At 52.4% G+C, this 26429-nt stretch overlaps 6 protein-coding genes across 6 annotated transcripts; 1 reads left to right on the top strand and 5 right to left on the bottom strand.

Annotated features, from left to right (window-relative positions):
• Positions 1 to 1731: 1731 nt before the first annotated feature.
• On the bottom strand, positions 1732 to 4706 carry LOC117226091 (uncharacterized). Its single transcript, XM_033480081.2, has 2 exons — positions 4219 to 4706; positions 1732 to 2433 (listed from the first exon to the last, which is right to left on the bottom strand). Exons 1-2 carry the CDS (start codon positions 4520 to 4522, stop codon positions 2084 to 2086), a joined length of 654 nt encoding a protein of 217 aa, XP_033335972.1. The 5' UTR covers positions 4523 to 4706; the 3' UTR covers positions 1732 to 2083.
• A 1938-nt stretch (positions 4707 to 6644) lies between these two features.
• Positions 6645 to 8277, bottom strand: LOC117226276 (lethal (3) malignant blood neoplasm). Its single transcript, XM_033480438.2, has 4 exons — positions 7928 to 8277; positions 7704 to 7835; positions 7442 to 7636; positions 6645 to 7114 (listed from the first exon to the last, which is right to left on the bottom strand). Exons 1-4 carry the CDS (start codon positions 8067 to 8069, stop codon positions 6717 to 6719), a joined length of 867 nt encoding a protein of 288 aa, XP_033336329.2. The 5' UTR covers positions 8070 to 8277; the 3' UTR covers positions 6645 to 6716.
• A 399-nt stretch (positions 8278 to 8676) lies between these two features.
• On the bottom strand, positions 8677 to 11519 carry LOC117226277 (uncharacterized). Its single transcript, XM_033480439.2, has 3 exons — positions 10865 to 11519; positions 10700 to 10797; positions 8677 to 10165 (listed from the first exon to the last, which is right to left on the bottom strand). Exons 1-3 carry the CDS (start codon positions 11058 to 11060, stop codon positions 9950 to 9952), a joined length of 510 nt encoding a protein of 169 aa, XP_033336330.1. The 5' UTR covers positions 11061 to 11519; the 3' UTR covers positions 8677 to 9949.
• A 321-nt stretch (positions 11520 to 11840) lies between these two features.
• LOC117226153 (uncharacterized) lies at positions 11841 to 14813 on the bottom strand. Its single transcript, XM_033480214.2, has 3 exons — positions 14217 to 14813; positions 13586 to 13717; positions 11841 to 12857 (listed from the first exon to the last, which is right to left on the bottom strand). Exons 1-3 carry the CDS (start codon positions 14416 to 14418, stop codon positions 12664 to 12666), a joined length of 528 nt encoding a protein of 175 aa, XP_033336105.1. The 5' UTR covers positions 14419 to 14813; the 3' UTR covers positions 11841 to 12663.
• A 2488-nt stretch (positions 14814 to 17301) lies between these two features.
• Positions 17302 to 24756, top strand: LOC143260308 (uncharacterized). The gene is made up of 3 exons (XM_076525401.1): positions 17302 to 18670; positions 19148 to 22070; positions 22140 to 24756. The coding sequence occupies exons 1-3, from the start codon at positions 17468 to 17470 to the stop codon at positions 23927 to 23929; spliced, it is 5916 nt and encodes a 1971-aa protein (XP_076381516.1). The 5' UTR covers positions 17302 to 17467; the 3' UTR covers positions 23930 to 24756.
• A 590-nt stretch (positions 24757 to 25346) lies between these two features.
• On the bottom strand, positions 25347 to 26218 carry LOC117226154 (uncharacterized). The gene is made up of 4 exons (XM_033480216.2): positions 26038 to 26218; positions 25941 to 25984; positions 25605 to 25870; positions 25347 to 25527 (listed from the first exon to the last, which is right to left on the bottom strand). The coding sequence occupies exons 1-4, from the start codon at positions 26081 to 26083 to the stop codon at positions 25419 to 25421; spliced, it is 465 nt and encodes a 154-aa protein (XP_033336107.2). The 5' UTR covers positions 26084 to 26218; the 3' UTR covers positions 25347 to 25418.
• Between the last annotated feature and the right edge of the window lie 211 nt (positions 26219 to 26429).

The following is a 26429-nucleotide window of genomic DNA, read 5'->3' as shown; positions in this document are numbered from 1 at the left end:
GAATCGAAATAAACCCCCGGCCGCGCGCGGAGTGATTGAAATTCGTTAGCCGATCGGGAAAAAGCTGCGGCCACCGCGATCAAACTCTATAAACGGCCCAGGCGCGCTTCGCGCCGCGCCGAGCCGAGCCGAGCCGTGCCGGGTCACGGCGGAAGGATATTTCGGCGGCTATTCTCACGAATTCCGATGATCTTGACGCCGAGACACGGTGGTCCGGTTGGCCCCGGTCCAATCCCAGCCACGAAAACGAGGCTTCGACCAGCCGAGGGCAAGCTCGTCTCTCCCGCTTTAAGGCCGGCCCGCGCCGACTCCTTCGGCCGATGAATACTTAACAGTTCCACCGCGGGGTTACGAAATCTTTCCCTGCGCCTCCTGGTCATTGACCATGGGTCTCACGAAAAACCGCCATCGTGATATACTCGCCCGCGTCACCTCGAGCATCGGTAATAATCGGCCACCTCTGGCCTCCTTGTGTCAGCGCCGCAGTCATCTCGACGACTGTTTTGCAAATAAACGAGAAGGTCTCACGCGGAAGATGGCCGAAAGTTGTTGAATAAAATAGAGATTACGGTGATGGAGCGATTTTTCTATTGAAAAATAAACAAAACGAAAGAATAGAAATACTTTAATGAAGTCGATAAATAGAAAGTTAATTATGCCCGAAAGGAACCCAAAGGCACAGCAATTGGCCGCCTCGCAGTAACCGCTGCCCTATATCGTCCAATAAAGTTCGCTATTATTTGAAGATCGTCTCCATGGAAACTGCAGAACTTTCCAAAGTTCTCACGCGGAAGATGGCCAGAAGTTGTTGAATAAAATAAAGATTACGGTGATGGAGCGATTTTTCTATTAAAAAATAAACAAAATAAAGGAATAGAAATATTTTCATGAAATCGATAAATAGAGGATTAATTATGCCTGAAAGGAACCCGAAGGCACAGCAACTGGCCAGCTCGCAGTAACCGCTGCCCTATATCTTCCAATAAAGTTTGTTATTATTTGAAGATCGTTCGAAGATCTCATAGCTTTCCTCGACGAGGGTTGAAGTCGTTCTGGAAGGAATCAATTCGTTTCTTTCCCGCTTGATAACGTCGGAATGGCGAAGCGATCGCCGCCGTCGGTTGACAGTTCGATGAAAATTATCGCCCGGGGATTTCCATGGATCGAGGGAAAACGCGGGAGAGGAACGTGGGAGAGCGGCGATCAACGCGGGGATCTTCGATGTTTATCGGTCGATCGCGTTCTCGGCGAGGTGAACAGCCCGAAAGTATCGGCGCTCGTTGGAGATTCCATTCGCATGTTCCTTCGCACGTCCACGAGGAATACAAACGCGCCGATCGCTTCGGGCTCTGGTCCACATGATCCACGAGGAAGAAGGTCGCCGCGATTGATCGGCTGACTTTCGCGGCGGCGTCTCGATCACCGTTTCTTCCACACCGTCGATAAACCGACGATCTACGATCCGCTTCGCCGTGAATGCCGAACGATACCGTTTTGTTTTCGATATTTCAACGGGGCGAATTAAGATGGAAAGCAACGAGAGAAAGACGAGAGAAGACGAGTCGGAGCAAGGTAAGAAATGGTACCGAATAGAACTCCCTCCCTCTCTCTCTCTATGATAGAAAAAGACAGAATACAGAAATACCTAAAGTTGCAAGATCCTCATCTCAATCCGAGAAATATTTGTTCAAAATAATACAGTTGCTCGATCGAGGCAGGAAATCGGGACGGTTTATTATCAAAATAATTTATTGCTTGTACGTTCCTTACAGGTGAATAAGTTAACGATTAAATTACAACAAAACAAGAAACAAATAAATAAATAAGTTTTGGCAGGACTGCAGCGTGGGTGGATGCACGGTGTAACGACAGGTACGCAAAGTGAACTTTGGTACGCGAGAACGGGTCGGCGCGGCGCGTACGGCGAGGGCGACATAAAATAAAATAACAAATAAATAGTTCGCTGGAAATAGCTGCGTCGACGGCGACGCGTTCAGCAATTAACTAAAAACCTGAGCAAGAGAAGCCGTTCGACCGCTTCTCTTTCCGACGTTGCTGTCGCGACGGTCGGAGGGGGACAACGTTAATTAGTTTTTTGGGGAACGTGGGCAGAGTAAGCGAGATCCTGAGGAGAATCGTTCGAGGATCTTCCCCAGTAGCCGTGATCGTGGTCGTCGTGCTCGTAGTGGTGCTGGTGTTGCGCGTGCTCGTAATAGATCACTTTAGGCGGCTGCTTGTTCTTCAAGTCCATCCAGAACTTGACCAAGTTGATGACGAGGGTGAGGAACGAGAAGAGGACCGCCTTCCATTGGAAATGGGTGCCGATTATCTGGAATATCAAGCTCAGCTTCGCTTTCAGCACCATCGCCAAGGCCAGCAGCTTCTGCAGCTGTCTCTGCTTCTTCTTGCCGAACTTCTTCTTGCGACCCTCCACTGAAACACAAATTTCGTATCAGACTTTTCCCTGATCCTCGACCGATCGAATTAAAGAGTCGCGTATCGAAGTCGCAACTCTGTTCAATTCGCGTGTACGATAGAATCGTTTTGCTGTCTTCTTAGAAAGAAGCGACTTCCCGTTAGAAATAGAACGATCTCCCCGTCTGATTAAACGCTGCAATCTCTTTGCTCGTTGGTTGAAAACAATTCAAATGTACCGCCATCGACGGACTTGTGGCGCCTTTTACTCCGAACCCACTTATCGCTTCAGCGTTATCATCCGCGGATGATTTTGGCGAACAGCTTGGCGGCTTCTTCGCACAATGGTTTGGCGCTGCACGGATACCGAGGCTTTCTAACGTTGCCGCGAGCGTCGCCACGCGTCCAAACGGCGCGAGATTCGAATCGCGTTTAATTAATGAAAAAGAAAGCAAAGAGTCCGAGCGGGTCGAGGAATTCTCGGTATCCCGTGTTCTTGGGAGACCCGAAATTCTCGGGCCACGAGATAGTTTCGGAGCCTAAAACCAACGCGACTCGATCTCTCTTCGAGCCGTCCCGACGTTTGTCTTTGATCCTCGCGCACACGCACGATTCTACAATCCACAGCTGATTCAGTCCCGTGACCCAGAAATTCGTCGCCCGATGACTTCTTTCGGTGCGGCTTTCTTAAAAATGAGTCACTATTGTCTTGATAAGTATCGTTCGCGACCCTGATATCCGGAACGACGGCCGGCACACCGTTTCGGTGGTTCCAGCGACGCATCATAAACGATCGGCTGCGCCAGCCAGGTCGCCGGCTCGGGAATTGTTCAATTTTCTGGCGGTTTGCTCGGCAAGATAGCGACGATAACGAGCCCCGGTACCGTTACCGTCGCGATTTGCCCAAGCCGCGGCATTAAAACCGCCTGCATGCGCGCGGGTGGGGAGACAAAGTCGGTGATATATCGGATCCTGAAATTCAAACAATCGCCGGCGGTGACCTAAAGACACGCATTTCTTCACCCGTGAGAACCACTTCGCCCATGCCCATACGACTGCGTTAATTGTCGGCTATGCAAATGTCGCCGGTGCGTTCAAACACGCTCGTGCCGATTCGTTTATTTGTTTGCAAATTATCCGAGACCCGTCGACCGACAAACCTCCTCGCCGCTGCTCCTTTCCGTCTCCGCGTTACTCGCACAATCCCGTGGACATCGTCCCGCTCGCAGCCGCGGCTCATTCATAAAAACGAGTCCTCGCGAGTACTACGAGCCGACGTCGCCGCTTCATTCATCGGCCGGCGCGTTCGATTCGGGCGCAGTTTGCATTTCCCGAGAGATCTTAAAAGCTGATACCCCTCCGAGACGTTCTTCCCAGTCGTCGTAAAATGTTACATCTGAACGACGCGCGTTTAATAAAAAATTCGTAACAAGCGATTCGCAAGGCATCCATGAACGTCCGCTTGGCAAGGAGCGGTGCAACAATGGTTACAAAAGGGCCTTGGAATTTGAGATAACATCCTGCGTTCACGGAGGAAACGAGCAAGTTCTCTCGATTTCCATAGAAACCCGTAACTCGATTGGGGACCACGGGGCCGGTTCCGATAAGACTCTAGCAGGTACGAGGCCGGTAAAAGTAGGCATTTTTTCAAGGTCCGGCAGAGAAGAGATTCTAGGATAGATCGACACCCACGTGTCTCGGACTAGAAAAGCCCATTCCCACGCTCGATTTACCCAGCGAACGATCGGCTGTCGCGGTTCACGGAGTCGCGCACCCAAGGAAGTACATACTAGACTTTCTCACCTTGCTCGCCGGCTTGGACCTCGGGCTCCTCTTCCTCCGGATTTTGAATGCTGTCGGCGACCTCGGCGACGAAGTTGCCGGTCTGCTCCATGACCGCGCTGAGCGGCGGCTCGCTCAGCTTGCCGGTCATCTCGATCTCGGTCCGATCGAGATCCCTGGCCAGCCTGGTCCTCAGACAGTCGACGGTGTTGTCCTCGAACACGCAGTTGAAGGCACTGTCGGTGTCCTCTTTCTTCTGGATCGGTTCACAGGTCGCGCAGAGGGCCAGGCCGAGGGCCAGCAAGGCGGACGCGGGTATCCTCATGGTCGTCGGATGATTCTTGAACGACGATTCGAGCTCTGAGACACACTGTCACCACGCGAACGCACGGGCTTTGGACTTCCTTGTTCTCCACCCTTGACTCGGATTTCCTCGGGTTCGCGGCCTCCGGCTTCCGGCTTATTTCTATCCTTGGACCGCGTGTCACGGGCACAAAGTGGTTGCGGAGGCGCGTGGCCGATCATATATAAGAGTCTAACCCCTTCCTCCTGGACTTCCGCCAATCAAGCTGGTCCTGTTTCAGGCGAGCACCGACCGGCATCCCCCACTGCCGCCGCTTTTCGTGGGCACCTTAAGGAATTCTGGCCGCCATTCGACTCGCGCCACGCCGGGCCCAGGCGGTCCCGCGAATGCCCAAGGAATTCTAGCGGACACCTCTGCACTCGGGGAGGAACCACCGACTTCCAAAAATACCTGGCGCACCGACAAGGTAAGCGTCCGCTGCTGCTGCTTAATATCTTGACCCGATTAATCGGGCATAATCCGCGAGTTTTGCACGATTAGGCGAAGAGATTTCACGCTCTGCTGGTCCATCGCGCTCTTCGTCGAATTATTATCGAGGAACTTTAATGGTGCACTTTAATGGTGATTCCGAGGTATCGTTAAAAATTGTTACATCACGTTCCAAAATCATTTTTTACATTATTAATGTTCTTCCTATTTAAAAGACTGTTTAAAGTGTAACTGTTCTATGAGTGACGGGATTCAATTTCGTATCCATAAGATGCACTAAGTAATATAAAATAGGAATGTTGTTGGTCGGAAGAAAAATCGCATTAGAGAGACCATAAAACAAGTGCTAAAACAATGAACACTTAGATAGTAAAATATTTCTAAGAATCGATGCCGATCAATTAGCATAATCGCGTCCGGCCCGCTTCCGTAGAAGGAGTCCCCCGTAGGCGGGAGCGTAGATTCTTCGCGGTAGTCCAGTGTCTCTTTTCGATGATCGAACATTGCTAGAAATATGATCGTTAACGAGCAATTCGTGCTCCTAACGGACCGTGTTCGTTTTTCATGGAAATCGATCCGCGTTTCGATCGGTCCCCCGCGTCCTCTACCTTAATTGACCAAGTTTCGCCGCTAATTGCGAATCGCGCGGCGAATCGATGAACGTTCGAAAATCCGTTTGCCGTTCGGTCGGAATGAATTTTTTATAGCGCGTCCGAGGCATCTCTGCCCGCGTTACGCGCCGAAAGAGGGAAAAAATAATGGATTTAGGATCGGGCGCGTGTAACTTGGCACGCGTGTCGGTCACGTACGTGGACCGGCGACAGAAATTCCGCTTGAAACTACGACGGGATGCTAATACAACCTAATTCCGGGCATCTTTATCGTTATTTAAGGAACGAGGGGGCCCCGGAATCGTAGTGAAATCGGTACTTTCGAAATAGCCGCGGGATCGAAAATAACAGGCATCGTTGTTTTTTTCACGCTACTATGACGTCATCGATTCTCTTTTAATCGAAATCACGATCGCGAGATTGATCGGGCCAGCTTCTCGCGTAACGATTACCGCAACGACGCTACTCCACTCTTTCAGAATCGCATCGGAAATATTTCCCACGGGTTTATTCGATTCCAAAACTGCTTCTCGACGCGTCTACGGAGTTTTCTTTTCGAATAATCGTCTACGACCGAGCACGCGAGCGTGATCGACAATGAAAATTTCACGGTCGATGAGATCCGAGCTTGCTGGTCGAACTTCGCTGTTGCTGGACAAAGCAGGCTGCTACTTCCAAACGATGAATAACCCCGAGCACTTTCTTTCGGAGCCTTGATTAATATTTACGCTGTACCGCGAGTTATTTCAATTTCTCTCGGGTCGGCAATTTCCAAAAATTACTGTGCCTTTCCACCGGTCAAACTAGATCTTCGCGGAACGAGTTTTGCTCGCTGGTAACAGGACCAACGTTAGAGCGAGGAGCACCGAAAACGTGTCACGACGACCGTCGCGCATTCCGGGCTCCCTATCAATTCGATCAAACGCAGAAAACTCGTCGAACCCCGACACAAATTGCAAAAAAGTTCACCGAGACTCTCCGTGCTGCTGCTTAAAATCGTTGGAATAGAACGCGATAAGGATCGGGACCGGCGAGACGAACGATTTGATCGACAGTTGATTCATCCTTTATTAGAAATCGGTCGTGCCTACATGGATAACAGGCCCATAGATCTCTCAAGACCAGTACCACAGGAAGGAGTAGCCCTTCAGCCGACTCTCCTCGGTCCCATTAGCTCCGGGAACGAACGAAATGTTTGGCTGATGGCCGAATTCGTTTGACAGATACTTCACCCGAGTGTCGACACCATTTTCACTTTGTGCCCGATAGCTGCCGTCCTTTGCACCGTCCCTGAACCCGTCTTCCTGGTGTTCGTGCGACGAGATGCTGTAGTTGAAGCGATAGAAAACATCGCCTGTTTCCTTCCTCGGGAATTCGCTCGTTCCATTTAATCTGTTCTTCTCCGACGCGTCGAGGTTCAAGGTCTTCCCTCGTCTCGAATTCGAAGAGTCCTTGGGATCTTCCGGGATTCGGTTCCTTTCCTGGTGCGGTCTCCCTTTTGTTGGCAGTGCACCTGTAAAATTAATTCATGAGTGAGATGTTAGAAAATAATAATTTAATAGGCGATTCATTTAATAATCTGATAATATATAATAATTTAATAGGCGATTCATTTAATAATCTGATAATAATGTAATAGGTGATCAATTTAATAATCTAGTAATAATTTAACAGCATGGATATCGCTGTAAGAATGCAAGCAATCCTCTACTAGCTCATCAAGTTTGCAATGTTACAATATAAATTTATTCGCGCTTGCTAATTTAGAAATGTGCAAAATTACTTGAAGCAATAACTGACAGAAATTGGCGGTCCGATTAAGGGTTAAAAAATTTTGTACCAGGTTTCGCGAGTCCAGCGTTGGTTTTGGCCGTCTTTCCCAGAAGAGGTCTCAATTCCGCAGGAGATTGCACCCTGTCGGTTGCATTGTCTCCTATCACAGGAATCTTGCACCCTCCGCAGGACTTTGCGACAGCCTCTACCAGCTTCTTCGCAGCTTCCGGCCTGTCTTTGAATATCTCCAGCGCGTCTTTCACTTGAAACGGTAACATCAACGTTTGATCGAATCGTCGAGCAAGAGATCGGAAAATATAAAGACTCACGAGAGGTGATCTTTCTGTTCCTCATCCTGGTGATAATGAAATTGTCGTTCTCGTCGGTGGCATAAGCAGTCTCGTGGTACACGCCGTCCGCTGTTACGAACCCGAACTCCCCGGTGACGATTCCGTCGGCGTCTCATAAAACAATCGATCGTTAACAAGGCTTGTACGCGGCAGGATTTCCGTTGTCAAGACGAAAAGAAAGTAACAGTGTCCTCGAATCTCACCTTTCTTCTCGAACCGGTGTTGAAAATCGGTGATGTTGAACGAGAACTCGTACGGCCGCTCGTCGGCGTCTTCGTCAACGGCGCCGGTCGCGAAATTTCCCAACGAAAAACAGCAGAGAATCCAGAAAACCTTGCCGATCATTTTGCAGAACGCTTCGGATCGTCAACGGTGTTCACAGCAGCCGGAGAAGTTCGCGATACTAAACGAGGAGGGACGATTCGATCGTTGATCGTTGAACGGTGACGCAACTAAACGGGAAAAATGTTTTCCCGTCGCGAGGGAGAGAAGATTCTCTCGTCGAGAGAAGAGGAAACCGTGGAATCTGCTTCGCGGGGAAAAAATTCCGTGAGGCCGGACGAGGATCGCCGGCCGACGTTCGCTTTCACGCGGCTTCGAATAATTGCACAAAGACGCGGAACAGTCGTAAATCGTTGATCCTCGCGGTGGGCCAGCCGAGGGCTCGTTCACAGCATCGTAAAGCCTCGGAGTCGTTTGTTCGGGCCCGCTTCGAGGGCCCCTCGTTTAAAATGATCTCCGTGACCGCGTACAGGCGGTGCACGATCGACGAGGAAACATAAACGCGCTAAAGTGTCCCGCGAATCTCTCGAGGAAGCGATCCTGTATCGTGGATCTTCGATCGAAAATTTCTTCTATTCGAATTGCTAAATTTTCAATCGAACAACAAAAGGTTCCTCGAAGTGTATTCTAACGCTCGCGAGTAGAGGGTGAAGCACGGAGACAATTCGACTATCATTTTTATAAATTCTTTATGCATCGAAGCGTTGCCATCGTTACAATGATTCCCCATTCAGCTGTCAATTGTAATATCCGAGTTATTAAACGCACCGTGTCCCAGAGATTTTTCTCAGGATCTCGTAATACATCGACGAGCAGTTGGCTTAAGTCTGAGGTAATCTGACAGAGGAATCGGTGTCCATAAGGTCAGCGTTATTTCTGAAGAGTGGATGTATCTCTGGTGAAGGGAACTGCTCGTTCCACAGAAATATTAAACGCTGTCGATTAACATTGTTAACGATACGATTCTACGTTATCGAAGGAACATCGGAAAGAACAATGCCGCCTCGCCGATGACGAGAGGCCGAGTTAATTGGAAACGCGGCGATTAATCGATTTCTGTAAAAGCGGAATGCTTGCACGTCGGCCTTGCCTCGCGATCTAAGGCATACAAAGATTAGGCTCGATTCGCCAGGTATGCGGCGCGCATCGTGCATTTTATAGTTTAGAAAACGGCACGCCGATACCGACCGTCATGGGGAGAGCTGTCGATACAGGATCGATGGCGGTCGGCATACTAACGCGATACGCGATGTACAGTGGCAGGTGGGTTTCTGGCACGTAAACGCATCGCAAATATCGAGGCCTCGAACAACAAGCCACTGTCGGCGGACTTCCCTCGCGTGTTCCTAACACCGATCCAAATCCGCCAGTAACGATCGCGCGCTCGACTGCGTCGTTTCCCTCGAAAACCACCGATTCACGTTTTCCCTTTTTTCTTTTTTACCACGACTCGTTCGACCGCTTAGTTCGCGACGGAAAACACGGATTTTCCTGCTCGCCGCGACAGCGATCTCGGCGGATCTCTTAATTAATTCCGGCGGACGGTCCAACGAAATCGACTCCGCGTTATACAAATTTCGATTTCGACGTTGAATCGAACGGCTGAGAAAAGGGAAACCGGCACGTCGACGATCGCCGCAGAATCTGGACCGAAATGCCGTTACGCCGGGACCGAAAGTGGGTCACCGAATGTCCCGCCGCCGATGATCTCCGCGTGTAGCATCGCTCGCGGGAACCGCGTCGTTTCGTTTCGTCGATTATTACGTGGAGCATCGTAACACCGTTGATAAACCGTATATTTCCGTGGCGCGGTTACAGATCGTAGAAAAATCGGTGCTCGTTGCCGGACGAATCGCGTAACGACACGCCTCGCAGTCGATCGGAGAAGAGGTATACGGATAGATCGGTTCGTTAAGTGACAGTTTCTAACGGAAGACGCCGTTTCATCTACCCAGCCAACCCTCGTCGTCGTCTTCCGGCTGATGATAACTGTGATAATAGTGCTCGTGGTATTCGGGTTTATGGACCACGACCACCTCCGATCTTTGCGAGTTCTTCAACACGTTGTAGAGAATGATCAGCATCGCCAGTTTTCCCACGACGATGCTCCGCAGCAGGCTGAACTTGATCGAGGCGAGAGTGCCGGGCAACGATATCATCTGGAAGTTACCAGTCGTTAATTGAAACGCGTTCGCTGCTGGCATGGTAATTGGATCGCGGAACTCCGCGCGTTCGTCGCGACGCCGATTCTCCGAGGCGCGCGCGAAATTCTAACAAAGAACGATCCCAAATTCCCAGAACTAACGCCGCGCACTATTAATCGATTTGACTTTCTCTTTGGATTCATCGTGCTCGTTACAACGGCTAGCGTTTGGCTGCGTTAACGCTAGAACTATCGGACCAATTAAAATGACCCAGTTGCTACTTCCTACCTCGCGAATACCGAAACTGCAGTGATCTCTTTTCGGCGAGCTGTCTCTCGAGAAATGCACTGTCATAAATAACTTCCGATGCAACTAGGTATGAATAAATGAGTAAAGATAATAAGGAAAAGAAAACAGAGAAAATAAGCGAAGAAAGAAAAAAACAAAATAGATGTCCGATAAAGAAACGGAAGTTATTTACGACTCGACCTATTAATTAGTCGCTCCGAGCGCTCGGGGCATTTTCTTTAATCGGGAATAGCGTCGCACCTGGATAAGAAAAGGGACCATCATCATCGTGGATCCGATCTTGTTCAAAAGTCCTTTGAACTTCAATCTTCCTCCGGCCCTTTGTTCGCTCTCGTCGTCTGAAAGAAGAGACTCTGAACGCTGATGACCAACCCGGAGCGTCTCGATTATGCTTGAAATTCTCACCTGCCAGCAGAGCAGACATTCGTACGACGACAGCGGTCTCGTTGTTCGCGAGATGGAACTCGATCCCTCGAGATATATCGAATTGCAGGGTTCCGTTCGAATCCGCGACGTCCTTTTCATCCTGATCGGCTACGGCGAATTCGTTGACCGCGATCGCGAAACAGAGCCACCAAGCCAGCGTTTCCGGTCCGTTCATAGCTTCGAGTTCGATAAACCTACGATCTAAGATCAACAGACTCCTGTCCAAAAGTGCGGATCAATGGATCAGAGCCGAGAAGCGTCCGGATCTTTCGCCGCGTTTCCCATTGCTATTAGATCAATTGTCCCTCGCCTATCGAGCGCAAAGTCTGGATATCGGAGACCGTTACCGACAGAATCGCTCGTCTCGATTAATTCCATGCACTCGTCGCTTCCACCTCCCCACTTCCGGTAACACTGATCCACGGTATCCCGGGAAAGCAATTGTCAACGGTGCATCGATAACGGCGTTGCACAATCGCGAGGTTATTCTTATGAATATTTGATTTGAACAGCCAGGAAGAAGCTCGCCGATCGCTGCGCTTGAGACTACTGACCGATCTGCGGAGCGGAGAGCAAAGATTTTTCCTTTTTTGCTCTAAGCGTACCCCACTAAGCCAGGAAACTGGGTCTGTGCAGTGTGCAGTCTGCCGATACAATTCGTGCCGCAGTCGAGAATGTGCACACGCGGTTGGCTGCGGGCTCGCGCGCGAGCAGCGGACCATGAACCGCGGAAAATTCAATTCTAGCACCTGCGAGCACCTGCGACCACCTTGCGAGAGCACCTGCGAGCTTTCCTCGAAACCCTGAAAAGTCAAAAACCTGCTTTCCCGCTTTGCGATTTCGATTCCCGAATTTTCCTCGAGCTCGGTCTCCGTGAATTTCTCGCAGGGAATTTCTGCTCTTGATCGCGAAACATTCGGAAAGTCTGGGACAACGCTGACAGAACAACAGAGAGTGGCGATTGACAATGGTTTTAATAAATAACTTTCGGCGACGGTGTACATCGATCCATAAATAAGTCGGAGTTGATGCTTACGAGCTACTAGTAAGTTGAGGTATACGGTTGCTCCTTAACCCTTTCGTTCCCAAGACGCTCGACGGAAATACAGCGAATTCTCCCTAATCGACGCTCAGATTGCGCAGAAAAATGGAGAATTTGGGAAGAGAAGATACGATTGTTCGAGCCTTGCGGCTCGGCTCTTTATAGCTGTCGACGATCGGTAACTATAATAAACGAGGTGCGAAGCTCTAAAAATTGCATCTTCTCTTCCCAAATCAATCTGAGGGTCAGTTAGGGAGACATTATTGTACTCTCACGTAGAAAAAAAATACTAGCGATTCAAGGCGAGCCGCGCGCGCTTGCGGAACGAAGGGATCGAACTAAAGCGACTTAATCTACGAATTTGGTTCTACGCTTTCGATCCAACGGTCCCAGAAGGACTCGTTCGCGCTTGGTACGGAGGGGGTTCTGGTAAGTCCCGTGGACGACGGGTCGATGTCGGTTAAGTTAAATCGGTACAGTTCCTTTGGTTCGCGAGAAATGCCTCCGAATGCCGAGAAAGTCCTCGATCCTCGTGTTTCCGATCTCCTAGATCGTCTCGACGTACGTATGCAGTTGGGAAGAAAACCGCAGCGGTCGGCCCGACGCTGCGTATTCCAAATGGAAAAATGGCCGATAAAGAAAAAGAAGCACCAGGATGCGCGATAGCCTGGTTCCGTTTGTGGTCGTCGTCGGTGGAACAGTTTCTCATCCGTGGAAAGAGCTAGACGACATATTATTATCCTCTGTAATAATAATGCTCGTCGCCGTCTGGACCGCTGTGAGGCATCCAGCCGCTGTACGCCTGATTGTGCGCGATCGGCAGACTGTTGTGCACGTGCACGTGGATCGGCTGCTGGGACGTATTTTCGTGCCAGCCGGATGTAAACTTTGCTATTATCGTGCTCAGCTTCAGCACCAGCAGGGTCACACCTGCAAGTAAATTAGTGTCAGTTCACGCTGCGCCGAATAATCGAGAAACCTGAAACTAGACTAACGAGTGCCCGACGATTTCGAATTGTTCCCCGTTCTGGACATGACGCGTTGTTACCGATTGCTTCGTAATTCGGTTCGCGGCGATCTATTAACTTCAATTATAACGAGCTTTATGAATTTCCTTGCGGATTAGAAGCGATCCGTCTCATCGTATCTCGCATAGCATACAATAAAATACAGTAGAATAGAAAATGTTTTATCTTAGTTTATAAGAATAATATTTACCGTAATATATCGAATAGGTCGCTCGTAAATAAATCTTTAACAGTTTATGGATCGGAGAAGATCTAAAGCTTCCTGTGTAACAAATAAATCTTTACAATCTGAATGATCGTAAATGTAAAAAATAACGCGAACCTAGCGTTAAACGTTTCTGTTTCGTCGAGCTCGTGGGCCGATATCGATTGGCATTCTGCAGGCCAGTGTTTACCAAAAGATTCACAGTCGAGTGCACGCGGCGGTGTCAATACTAATCAAAGAAAGGAAAGTGGGTCCACCGGTAAAATTCGGCGAAACGCGACCAAAGCTAGCCCCGTGAATCACGGGGGGACATTATTGATAAAATAGGACGATGTCTCCTGATTCTGTATGCGCATCGCGCGCAGACCAAACTCGCACCGTTATGTTTCCGCGTCGGGGAACAATACCCCATAATTCGTGCTTACCGATGAGCAGTCCTTTCAACGAGATCACCGTCAACACTGTCAGCATGGTCATCATTACACCCATTTTGTATACCATAGGCATCAGCATGAATTGTATACGTTTCACTCCGAACGTCCTCGCCCCTTTGCTCCCTGTGCAATTACAAAATCCATTGACATCTTCGCCTTCTCGTTAATCACCGACAACAAAAAAAAAATCTGCGGTACGTTCTATTGTTTGAAATTAGAAAGTCGAAGCTTGCGTCGAATGCGCATGAAGTTCCACCGCGTGTTTTACGTTTCGTAAAGTGACCGCACATAATTTTGACCTTGCTGATTCTATATTAATTGAAATTGAATCTGCATCGAGCAAGGAAAGTACTTTCGAATTAATTATAATGCATTCAGGACAGAAACGAATAGATCGAATACAAAACACTGAAAACATTTAGAGAATTTAAAGAATTAAAAAATGTCATCGCATTACTTTCAACTCGATAAAATAATTAAAGAATGAAAGAAACGACCGCGCAGCTACTGTATCTTGCAACCAACACAGGCAATTATAATTCCGCGTAAAGATCCGCAGCCTATCGATGAAATCTGCGCGACGGTGTCGAAGATAAACATCGTCCGATTGTTGTTGGCTCACCTTGATCAGTCCCGCCATCGATCAGTCCGTCCAAGAACTCTCTGACCACTTGAACGTCGGGGTCGACGGTGTCCTTGGAAATCGGCAAAATCTTCGTGGCTTCCACTTGGCCGTGGTCCAGCGCAGTGGACTCGGTGCTCGCGCATTTCGAAAAACCGGCCGCGAGCAGCAGGCACGCGATCGTCCAGCCAATCGGCTGCATTATCGAACCGGTTGCCACGCGGTCACGTGACCGTGCTGATCGACAGAGCCGGGGGCCCGATGCACTCGGCGAACGGGTTCGCGAGGGTACGCGAGGGTTCGGTTCGCTCGGCGATCTCGCGGATTTCGGCAGGAGGGACCGCGGGATTCGCGAGACGTGTTAATCGAGCCCGCACGAGTCGCCGTATGATTCGGACGAGCGGCCGTGTGGCCGTTCCAACTGAAAAGACGATCGCCTTCGAGGAGACGCGTGCGCGGTGGATCTGCGCGCCGCGCCGCGCCGCTTCGAATTCACTGCTGCTGACCGGGAATTTCGTCGGCGGGACGGGAAACAACGCTTGAAACACTTTTTCGAGCACGGCCCATAGAACACGTTATACGCGCGCCGACTGCCGCGGCACGCCGCAGCAAGCCGCACCGCCGGTCCGATAATCGCCTCGCTGCCTTTCCAGGCACGCGTGCTTTTTCACGCGACCGCCCACCAATCCCAGGGCCGGTTTCCGGCCTCGAATTACCGCCCATCGCGTCGTTGTAAAACATACCGCGACGTCAAATACGTTTCTTCATTAGCGACGCGCGTCCCTCCGCGGAAAACACGGTTCTTCGCGAGCACCGACGTTGCATTCGCGGAAACAACGTTAATTCTATCTCGGTCGATCCTCGGCGCAGAGCCGTCGTTGCACGCTATCGATCGCGGCACATAGAATTCGAACGTGCACGAAACGAATCGAGGGAAACGTTTCGTGCATCGGCCGATTGCACCGCGTCCCACTTTCGGTATCACTGTCTCTCGGTCGTCGTTCCGGAATCGAAGGATTGCCCGGAGCGTGTATCACGTTGCGCCACAATGTACTCTCTGCGAGTGATCCACCGCGGTCGCATCGCAAGCTCAAGAGCGCGGAGTAATAGACGGACCGTGTGGTTTTTGGGTTAAACATGCATTCAATTGGCCAGCGATCCTAGGTTAATTAGAAGCGAGCAGCGTTCGCGCCGCGGTTTTATTGCCACCGGTCTGCAATCTCGGTGCAATTATGCCGGCTAATGGGATTTCCAGCGAGCCGATAGCCGGCTGACCTCTTAACGCGCCGTTCTCCGAATCATTAGCGGATTTCGCCGGCCGGCCTGCGGACAGGGGGAGACAATCGGATTCGGCCGTGGGCACGAAATTTGCTTGGCCCCCGTCGAAACCGAGAGCGTTGCAACGTCGCGGATGAACGCGTGAACCAGTCGGGAACGCACTTTCGATGGATGGTTGTTATTACCGTCGGGATCCGTCCGGGCCGTTGTGAACGCGGCTTAAGAGACAGCCTACCGCATACCGGATAAAAGGAAGAAACGCGGTACAGGTTTACCGCGTCGGCTTTTGCTCGGTGAAGCCAGCGAACGAAGAGGGAACCAGAGGGGAAGGAAACGTACGAACGAACGAACGAACGAACGAACGAACGAACGAACGAACGAACGTGGCCATCTTGGAAAATAATGCGCGTCGTAAAAATTCTTTACCCCGGCCGGCGTGCTCCTCTCCTGCTCCCTGGCCCGTCCCTCTGGTCTCGATATTCCTTCAAGGACTAAAAATACAACCCCTTTGCGCCAGAACCAGCCGCGTCGAAGCCGAACCTGAAACCCGGCCTGCCTGCCTGCCTGCCTGCCTGCCTGCACTTTGTTCGTGCTGCATCTCCGCGACTGCCTCCTCTCCCTCCCGGCTCCCCGAAGCCGCCTTCTTGCTCCCTTTTCATCCGCAACGAGAGTACAAAACGCGGGGAACGCTTTAATGGTTCGGCCGAGGAATTGCTGAGAAAATCCCGGTCGCCGGAGGAGTCGCTTCAGGGTTCGGCAGAATTTGTAATCGAGGCCCTGCGATCCTCGCCCTATGAACGGTCGTTAACCCTCGGAGGACGGTACCGTGTCGTTTCTGACTCACGAAAAAATCTCGCGTAGCTACTTTTTTGCCAGCGTATGAATCGGGTTTCGGATGGCCTACGTTCGTCCTGCGAGGGTTTAACCTAATTACCTTTGCTGGAAATAATCGGCGGTCTTCGAAATATTCGCCTTGCTGCCGTACATCAGCTCTGCTATTGTAACAACAGGTACATTCTCTTTTGGCCCGTTCACCAAAGTGTCCGTTCGCCAAGAGTTCAACGGCTTCTCCGATGGTAGCGCACGAACCAGGCTTCCTGTCCCATCGAGAAGATGGCCAGACAAGGTGAACGCAGACGATCGACCAGTCGTGAAAATTGCTGGAACCCCGATTCCCTGTACCGATAACGGCGTCCAGCCGCAAGTATTCTGAGACTCAGGGGACCAGTTTTTCCGCGGCGATCGCGTTCCGAGCCGATGTATGTCGGCCCTAGAAGCCGGCGGTCGGCTCGATAATCGCCGAAGGAAGGACACACACAACGCGGTATCGAAGAATGGAACACGAACGACCGGGTGGTTCGAATAGCTTGGCAGGATCTCGCGCGGACGGGGAGTGCCAGGTTATTTTCCGAGCAGCTCCAAGGTTAATTGGCTCGTTACGTCGTTGGCCGCGAGGGGAGGCATTAGAGGGAGATGGTAGCCGGCCTGTGGCATCGTTTCGATTATTCAAATCGTTCGCCGGAGGACAGCATCTAATTCGCGGCCGTGGCAAGAAACTATCATTATAGCCGAGAGTGCAGAATAAAACGAGGATGGGCGCGCGGTGGGAACGCCTCGGAGAGGTTCCACGAATCTCTCTGTTCCCGATGGGTTGACCGTAGGATGCACCGAGCTAAATGCATCTACACCCGTTAGACCGTGAACCCGATCCTCCGGCAACCCTGCGGAGGCACGTCGAGAGGAGGGAGGGGGGGAGGGAGAGAAGACGGCAGCGTAAAAATGGAAATGCCCGGCTCCTCCGTTGCCTATCCACACAGTCTCGCGGTTCCCCGCGTCTCGTTGGCTGAACCTGTACGTGCACTCTCACGGGCATCTTCGTCGGGCGATGGTATGTGTATTACCATACCTCTCCGGCATGGCTGACCATAGACCGGCTCAGAAGTGGCCGAGACATTCGCCTCTCGACCGCGACCATGAGAACACTCAACTCGCGACGCCCACAGCCTACGAGTACCTTCCTCAGCCTGGTCCCTCGGTCCTGCCTCTGTCTTCTGCTGCTGCTGTTCGTCGTCGACGGTGGCGGAGCGCGCAGCGTGACCCGCGATGAAACAGCCCCGCTTCTGGAGCCCGGGGTCAAGCTTTCGGCAGTCGAGAGTGATCCAAGCGCGAGCCTAGCTTCGTCGAAGAGCAGCAGTGCGCCGGAGCAAGTGCCGGAGAAGCTCGCCGAGACTCGGACCGATGACGCTCAAGATGAGAAGGTCGAGCCTGAGGAAACGGGGAGTCTCCAAGGCAAGGTTTCGCAGCCGGAGGCTGGGGACCAGCCGGGGCAAGCTGGCAAGGGCAACGCCGAGCAGCTCGCTGATCGGTCGCCGGGAAGGAACGTCGCGCCGGAGGTCCAGAAGATCGGCCTTGAGGAACAGGAGACGCGGAAAGCCGACCAAGAAACGAACGCCGGGATCGGAGAGCAGGGTAGCGAGATCCTGAAGCAGCAAGACGAGGATGCCGCCGTGGCCAAGAAGAGAAGACGGAACGACGTCGCTCCCAAGCCGGAGGTGCGCGACGACGCGAGGATCCCCGTGGAGAGGATCGAGGATCCCAAGGACGAGGGAATCCGCAGGTTCGACGGTCAGGTGGACGCCGACGGAGCCGTGCCTTATCAAGAGAACGTTCCCGATGTTGGGACCAACGATGCCGGTGCTCGTCAGTTGGCGGACCCCGGACAGAACACGGACGAATGGGTCGGATCTGCTCCGAAGGAGGAAGAACCTCCTGCGAAGGTTCTGGAGACCAGAGGGCCGCAGGAGAAGCTCCTGCCGAGCTATTTTGTCCTCAAGTGCGGACCGACCGATACCGATCGAGAGAAAGAGAACGTCGAGGACGACGACGAGGCCAGCAAGAACAGAGGACACAGGTGCCTGAACTATTCTCAGAGCAAATCGCGACGCAAGAGCTCCACCGTCTACTTGAGCGCCGAAGAGAAGAAGATACCGGACGGAGAGCAGCAGTCGATCGTCGAAGGCCAGATCAAGAAACTGATCTCGATCCGCGACGACGCGTTGGACGCGCAGAAGGTGGACAACCTGGACGAGGCCAAGGTCCTGACCTCCAAGCGACAGGCTGGACTGGACGAGACCACGATCACGCAGGAGGACGTCCGACTCGAGCAGGAAACCAAGGTAACGGCTACTAACCCGTTTAACTCTAGACAAGTCTTAGGAATCTTCGCGCCCTATAAGAAGTGGAAGGATCAGGCGGTGGCGCTTCAGGATCGGATAAGGGACAAGACAGCCATGTTACACCTGAGAGAGCAGGCTGCCGAGTTGCTTCCGGAGTTGTCCAAGTTCACCGAGAATCAGTTGCTGGACGTGTTAGAGCAGATCGCGTCCTCGAAGAAGATAGAGCCTTCGAGCACTTCCTACTTGGGTAACACGAAGGATCTCGGATTGACCGATGTGCAGCTGCGGATACTCAGGTGCGCGGAGCAATTGCTGGAGGTCAGGGAGCGTCAGTCTTTCGCGGCCAACGTGGTGGAGTGCATACGCGGCCTCAGCGCGATCAACTGCATAAGGATCTTCGTGTGGCCGGTCGTGGCGAACTATCTCCCGAGCTACGGGACGATACCAATCGAGGTCAATGTGTTTGACTTGTTTCAGGGGAACAAACCGAAGTCGGGCAGGGCCCAGAGCATCCACCGTGTCAAGCTGATCACGCCGGAGTCCGTCGTGTACAACATCCTGCAAGATGCTCTGGATACGTATCCCGTTGATCAGACGCTGATATCGTACGTCGACCCGAAGAACGAGACGCTGAATGACCTGCTCACCTCGGACCAGCTGCACATCCTGCTGATGGCGGAGAAGCTGCTGCCGCAGGCGCTGCGCCAGGAATACTCCAACAGTATGTTCTCCTGCCTCCTTAGGTTCGAGTACTACAGCTGCATCAAGTATTTCGCCTGGCCCATGATCAAGCAGTATTTCCCGGCTCTGCCGGCGTTCCCCGACTATCAGAACTGGTACCCTATCTACGACATGCATCCGCAGTACCCGCAGTACCCGCAATACCCGCAATACCCGCAGTACCCGCAATATCCGATCGTCCCGTTCCCAATTATGGAAGGAGGAGTCGGCGAGTTGCCGGAAGTCATCGACGCCTACGGCACGCGATCTGGAAGGCCGAAGCCCGAGGCTACCATCATCCAGATTCTCCAGAATACCTTGAAGGAGCAGCCACGCCTATCGGCCTCGCCGTCCTTCATCGACCGAACCGCGGACTCTTACATCGCTTTGATACCTCAGGACCAATTGCTTTCTATCAGCATGGCCGAGCAACTGATCCCAGCTGCCTATCGGCCGCAGTTCGTCCAGAAAACCGTCAAGTGCATGAAGGAGTTCAATTACCTGGCCTGCATCAAGTATTCGACCTGGCCCACCGTCAGACAGTTCGTACCCAATTTCCCAGACATCTCTGGCATTCTGCCCGACTTTCAGGTTCCAGGATGGTCGGACATCGTCGACTACATCCCCTCATTGCCGAGTGTCCCGGATCTGGGTTCTTACTGGCCCTTCGGAGACTCCTCGGAGCAGCCGGAAAGCCCGACGTTCGTGCTGCTGAAAGATCGACCGGACACCCTGCAGTCGTCCAAAGAGCTGGAGACGAAGATCTTAAATATGCTGCTGGACGTTCAAAGCTCCATCGGCAGGACCCCGGAAATCACGCCGTTCGTCCTCACCGGGAACGTGGTCATGTTCACCAGGTTCACGAGACCTCAGCTCGATATTCTCCGACTGTCGGAGTCCCTGATACCATCCATTGCCAGGCCAGGTCTGGTGACCGAAGTGATCGTGTACCTCCAGAGGAGCGACAACTTCATCGACTGCGCCAAATACGTGATATGGCCCACGCTGATCAGGTACGTGACCAATTTACCCGCGTTCCCTTCGTTGGAGAGCAAGGAGCCGATCGGCGCTGCTCAGGCGACGCCGGAGTCGAAGGAACCGTCCGCCGGTCCCGGAGAAAAGCCGCAGGAACGCGTGATCTCCGGAGGAGACAGCGACAAGGTGATCGCGAACCGTTTCCAAAACGAGGAGTCGAGGAACAAGGGCCAGCAGAACGTCCCGGTGATCAGCGTGACCGGGACAAGATTCGTGCCGATCTTCACGGAGCATCCCGAGACCGTGATCCTCAACATCGTCCGCTCGGTGCAGCTGCAGTCGCTGAACTTGAATCGCGGCGCCAGCAGCCCTTCGACGACCAAGAACCAGCAGTTCATCGACCTGTTGAACGAGCAGCAGACGAACATCGTGAACATCGTGGACGGCCTTCTGCCGGATAGCGTTCGCAACGAGTTTGCGAACAACTTGATCGCTTGTCTGCGCGTGAACAACTTCCTGATCTGCACCAAGGACGTGATCTGGCCGACCTTGTCCGGCTACTTCCCCTGGCTGCCCAGCTTCCCCAACTTCGGCAGCATAACCAATCGTCCCAGCAGCGGCCCTTCTCCCGACGACGGCAACAAGCAGAACCTGACGGAACCCAGCTCCAGCACCGACGCTCCTCCTCTGTCGGAGACGGACGTCACGACTGGACAGCACGGGGACACGAAAGTGACCATAACCGACACCAGATTCGTCCCGATCTTCAACGAGCTACCCGAAACGGTAATCCTCAACATCCTGAAGGCCGTGCAGCTCTCTATCCCGAACCTCTCGGCTCCTAACGCTCCAACCAGGTCTCAGGACTTCCTCAAAATCCTGACAGAGCAGCAAGTCAACATCCTGAACATCGCTGAGAACCTGTTACCCCTCTCCACTCGAGCCAGTTACGTCGACAGGCTCAGATCCTGCCTGAGCGACAAGGTGTTCTTGCAGTGCGTCAGGGACGTTACTTGGCCGACGATCGCGCAGATTTATCCCTGGCTACCGAGCTTCCCGAACTTTGGTGGCTACCAGAGCATACCTAGGATCAGGCTCCAGATGTTCCTGGCGGAAAATTCACAGGGTTCCAATATCGAGGTTCTGCCCTCGCAGGAGAACCTGAACCTCGAGGGACTGGCATTGGAGAAGGTCGAGGAGAGGATAGAGAGAATCCTGGTGGACGCTTTGAACAGGGACTCTGATCTCAAGCGAGCCTACTTGGACGTCAGCAACCCTTCTCTGTCCCATCTGACCAGACGTCAGCAGAACATCGTGAAGCTCGCGGAACTGGGCATCCCGGCGGAAGAGAGGGCGGCGTACATCGGCAGAATAGAAAAATGCACGAAGGAGTACGACTTTGTTGGCTGCACGCAGAATATCACGTGGCCGACCGTGCAACGGAACCGTCCAGACTTTCTGGCAGACTTCTTGGAGATCTTCAAATCGCCGGAGGATCGTCCGATATCCGCCAGTCCTTTCCCTCCGTCAGACCTGCCCTCGAATATTCAGCCTATTCCAGGTTTCTACGAGCGTCCCGCCGGACTTCCGCAAGGAATTCCCCAGCCAGCGATCACCCTACAGGTCTCGGGACAATCGTCGCAAGCATCCGCCGAAGCCCAGCTGTTATCGAATCAAGGATCGTCAGCGTTTACGCCGTCAGTAGGTGAATCCGTCGTTGGTAGAACGTTCAGCTAGGTAGTCCGGGTGATCTCTGACCTGGTTCTGTTTGCAGATAACGATGGAGAGGTACCCGGGTACGCAGGCCAACCGCCGGGCATCTTCGTAGATATCTCGAAGGAGCAGGTACAGCTTGCCGACATCGTTCAGCTGACAGCAGGAACGAAGGAGTCGGGAGTCAAGAGCAGAGAACGCCGGAGCGTGGACGCGACGAAGACCTACTACGAGACCGTCGAATCATCCGACTCTTGGGAATCGTCCGCAGAGTTTCCCAACTTCTCGGAGTCCGAGTACCTTCAGAGTTTGATCGAAATGCGGGAGATCGCGGGGTCGCGCAGCAAATCGAGCTCGGAGCCGAAGAGCTACTTCGCCGATACGTTGAACGACACGGTTAGGAGCGCTCTGTCGGCCGATCAGTACGAGATCATCAAGGTCGTGGAGGACGTGGACCCCGTGCAGGGCAGAGGAATCGCTCAGCAGGTGATCAACTGCATCGCCGGTCTCAGCTTCATCAGGTGCATCGGGATCTTCGTGTGGCCCTTGATCGCCAGCCAATTCCCCGTCCTCGGGTTCCTAGGTCGCGGCATGAACACGGAGGTCAAGGTGCAGGAGTTATTCGGCATGTCGACGACCGATTTGGAGAAGGAGATGCTGCAGAGGAAGGACTCGATCGAGCAGTACCTGCTCGACTGGTACAAGCAGGTCGTCGAGGAGAAGTTCCAGACGAACCTGGGCTTCTTGAAGGTCAAGGGCTACGGGAACGGCGAGCTCGGCATCTGCTTCTCCGGCTTCAGGGAGGGCAGGGGCGCCAAGCTCAAGGACAATAAGAACCTGCCCAGTATCCTGACGATCATCAGCGACATCATGGAAGAGGTCCTGGACCAGCGACCCGAGTCCGAGAAGCCGAGGAGGGACAAGGAGAAGAAGGAGAAGAGCATCGACATCTCCAGAGAGGGCGAGATCCAGTTCTTGAAGGACACCGAGCAGTACGTCGACATCATGAGGTCGTTGAACGACGACGAGATCATCACGATGTTCCTGGACAAGATCAGGACGAACGACACGGAGCCGGAGGGCGACGACGGCAAATTCTTCGGCCTCGAAGACGCGTACAACGCGTTCGAAGACCTCTTCGGTCCAAGGTTCGCTCACAGCAGGCTCGCTCATAAGTTGCAGACCTTTAACCATAAATTGAGAAGTCTGGAGGAGACTTCGCCGGAGGAGAACAAGGGTGTGAACATCCTTTCTTTGGAGTCTCGGAAGAGCGCGGAGGAGCTGAAGCTGTTGCCGCTGGGTAGCCAGGCAACGTACGACCTCAAGAAAGAGACCTCCAGGGACCAGGAACACAGACAAAGGCAGGAGAGAGCGAAGAACTTCATCAACTCCTTCCTGGAGGAGAGGCTGGAAAAGAACTTCTTCAACTCCTTCGAGGAGAGGCTGGAAGAGATCGAGGACAACAAGATCGCGGACGATCGGGTCGAGAAGGACAAGAAGTCGGGCCTGATAGTGAAGCTGCCAAGACTGGACGAGGAGTTCCTGCCGAAGAAGATGACCAACTCCATCGTGCACCTCGGCAGAGCTATGAAGAACAAGATGATGCAGATGATGCCCGGGCTGGGCTTGATTTTCTCGTTCCTGCTGCAAATGGCGGTGACCCACGCGAAGGCCGCCGCCTCGATGGCTGGCATAATCAGCAACATGGCCATGGGCTCGGCGATAGTCGCGATGATCCGCGACTCCTTCTTCGGGGCGAACAATCACCCTCAGATTAAATACGTTTACGATAATCATAAGATCGGGCCGGGCATCACCTGGCCCACTAATTCTCATTATCGCGGACTGTAAGCCGACGCCTCGTAACTGAGACTATCAGCTTTAGAGTACACCGTGGAAGACCCAGCGTTCGACGTCGTTGAAATTCGACCTGCTGGCTGTAGCCTGCAGCCTATAGGGATATAAGGAATGGGTGGTAACGAGCATCCGGTGACCCGCGTTCGCTTTCTGGGCACCATTCGGGACGCGTTTCTCATCGACACCGGGGTTCTAGGGTTATAGCATTCCCGTAGGATCGTAGTTGGTCTTTCTAGGATTAAGAGGAGACTGTAGATCGTTCCAGAGTTCGTCGATCGTTTCCGTCAGGCTGATGTTAAACAGTGAACGTTTATTGGGCTAGCTTTAATTTTCTTCCGAACGTGGCCGACGGTCATCGCCGCTGCCACTGTCTCCCATCTTCTTCGCCGCTCGCAAGTAACTCTTCGGCTGTTCCGAAAAAACTGTTCTTCGAAACACGCGTAAAGAGAAGCGATAAGATAAGGTTAAATTAGGACGATAGAAGTTCGACGTTTTTTTTTCTACGGCAGGACAGATACTTGCGAACGGCAGCGTAGACACCTCTAGTTAGAAGCACGGACCACAGACACTCGATTACTAATTAGGAACGAACCGCTCGGGTCCTGTTCACTTCGTTCGTTCCTCTGGGGTTTCGCGACACGGGTGACGGGTTACTAGCTGTTTCTCCATTACGCTATTCTCTCTTTTATCGATCTCTATATACTCGATCCGCTCAATCATGCAGGCCGAGCCCGGTCGCGGGCTCGGTACATTATAAAACCCTTAGCTTGTAAGACAGCGGCTGGTTCTACGTTTACGAAAAATAAACGACTGAGAATCCACGCACCCCTCGTTCTCCATCTGCCTCGAACAATTCCTTTGTACCTTTACTGCGCTGGATAAGCATCTCGAGATGCCGAGCAACGTAATTGCCGGCGATCGTACGGTTTAGCAGCAGGAGAAAAAGAACCGGGGAATAAGAGAGGGCCCTCATTGAATCCTGGGGCCCGCAGCAATCGGAAACCGGCGGACCTCGAGGACCCGCAGGGCTCGTCTCGAAAGGTCAGGGCTGAAATAAACCCGAGATTACTCTTTTTCTCGCGATCGGCCTCGCTTTTTACCGACCGGACGTCGTCGATCCGACGACGCCAGGATCGCGGGATTGTGCGTTGAACCCGTTGAGAACCCGAGAAGTGTCTTCAAGATCGAAGTAATTTACGGAAATGGCGATACGGAGATCGAGGATTCATTTACGATCACGGGGAGGAACGTGTGCGGCTCGCGAGGCGATCGGCGCGTTAATAAGTTTATCGGGTGGTTAAAAAGCTGGCGCGTTCGAGCAGAGTAAAACAAAGAGCAAGGCTGGTTTTATTCCCGCGAGAATCGTGTTAACAAGCGCCGATGCATGACGGGGTATTAATTTGCCGCGTGGTTCGAACGGCAAACTGGTTTCTTTTATTCGTCCCTTTTGAGTACAGAGGCGGCTAATGGAACTTGTCGCGTGTCACGACAGCAGAAGAGGCAGCACGGAAGGAATCTCCTCTCTCTCGTCCACCCTTGTGCCATTTTCCTCCGATACCTCTACAGAGTAGGGCAGCTCGTTCAGGTAGAACCTGAAATAACGCGTATTGTACTTCGTGTAATGTAAAAAAGTATCGGTGATAAACTGCGAGTAACGAGACCGCGATACCATTCTTCGGCGTGTTCGCAGTCTATCGGCCCTTCGTCGGAGCAGACGCGTTCTCTTTGATCGAAGATCGTGTTATTAGGACAGATCATTGGAAATCCTTCTTCCCCGTGATCGCAGACGTGAAAGATCCGACAGTCGTAGTCCGGATCGGCGTACAAGCCGATCGGTTTGCTTTCGCAGGAGAATCGGAAGGTCAGATTGCGGAAAAGATCGAAATCGATGGATTCCTCCGACAATTCCTCGTACGTCTCCAATCGCTGTCGATCCTTAACGAAACGAAATATTTTCAAGCAGAATTTCTACGGCCCCGATCTTTACAATAAGAACATTCCCTACCATGTAGCCCCGAGTCGGAAAAGCGACGACTGCGATCGCCGTTCCTGCAAAGCGATCGTTAACAAACGGTGCCAATAAAATTACGCTTTTCACTTACGAAGCAGCAGAATCCATTTGACCAGCACGACTACGTTATCGCCCATCTTCAGAGATCGCGAAGCAGATCCTGCAGAACGGCTCTGTGCTCGACTGATCCAACAGCGATCCAACTGACTGTGTCGGTTCGTAAACCGCGCTGCTCCGGGAAGTTATCGGCCTTAATGACCGTGTAATTCCTCGTTGAGATCTAAACGATGTCTAACCGGCGCGTCCGGTTGTTTCGCGAGACGTTCATGTTGGAAATTGTTTCACACTCCAAACATAGTTCAAAGAAACTCGCGCGGTGATCGTGCGCGTCCTTAAAGAATCATTCTTCGTCGTCGATCTTCCCTGGTCGATCGGTCGTTGATAAAATCATTGATCCACCGGTCCGGATCATTCGCCGACTAT

The sequence above is a fragment of the Megalopta genalis genome, chromosome 11, assembly GCF_051020955.1.
Source record: "Megalopta genalis isolate 19385.01 chromosome 11, iyMegGena1_principal, whole genome shotgun sequence".
Taxonomy (NCBI): domain Eukaryota; kingdom Metazoa; phylum Arthropoda; class Insecta; order Hymenoptera; family Halictidae; genus Megalopta; species Megalopta genalis.
The sequence above is the reverse complement of the archived record's forward strand: the minus strand, read 5'-3'. Positions and strand labels throughout refer to the sequence as shown.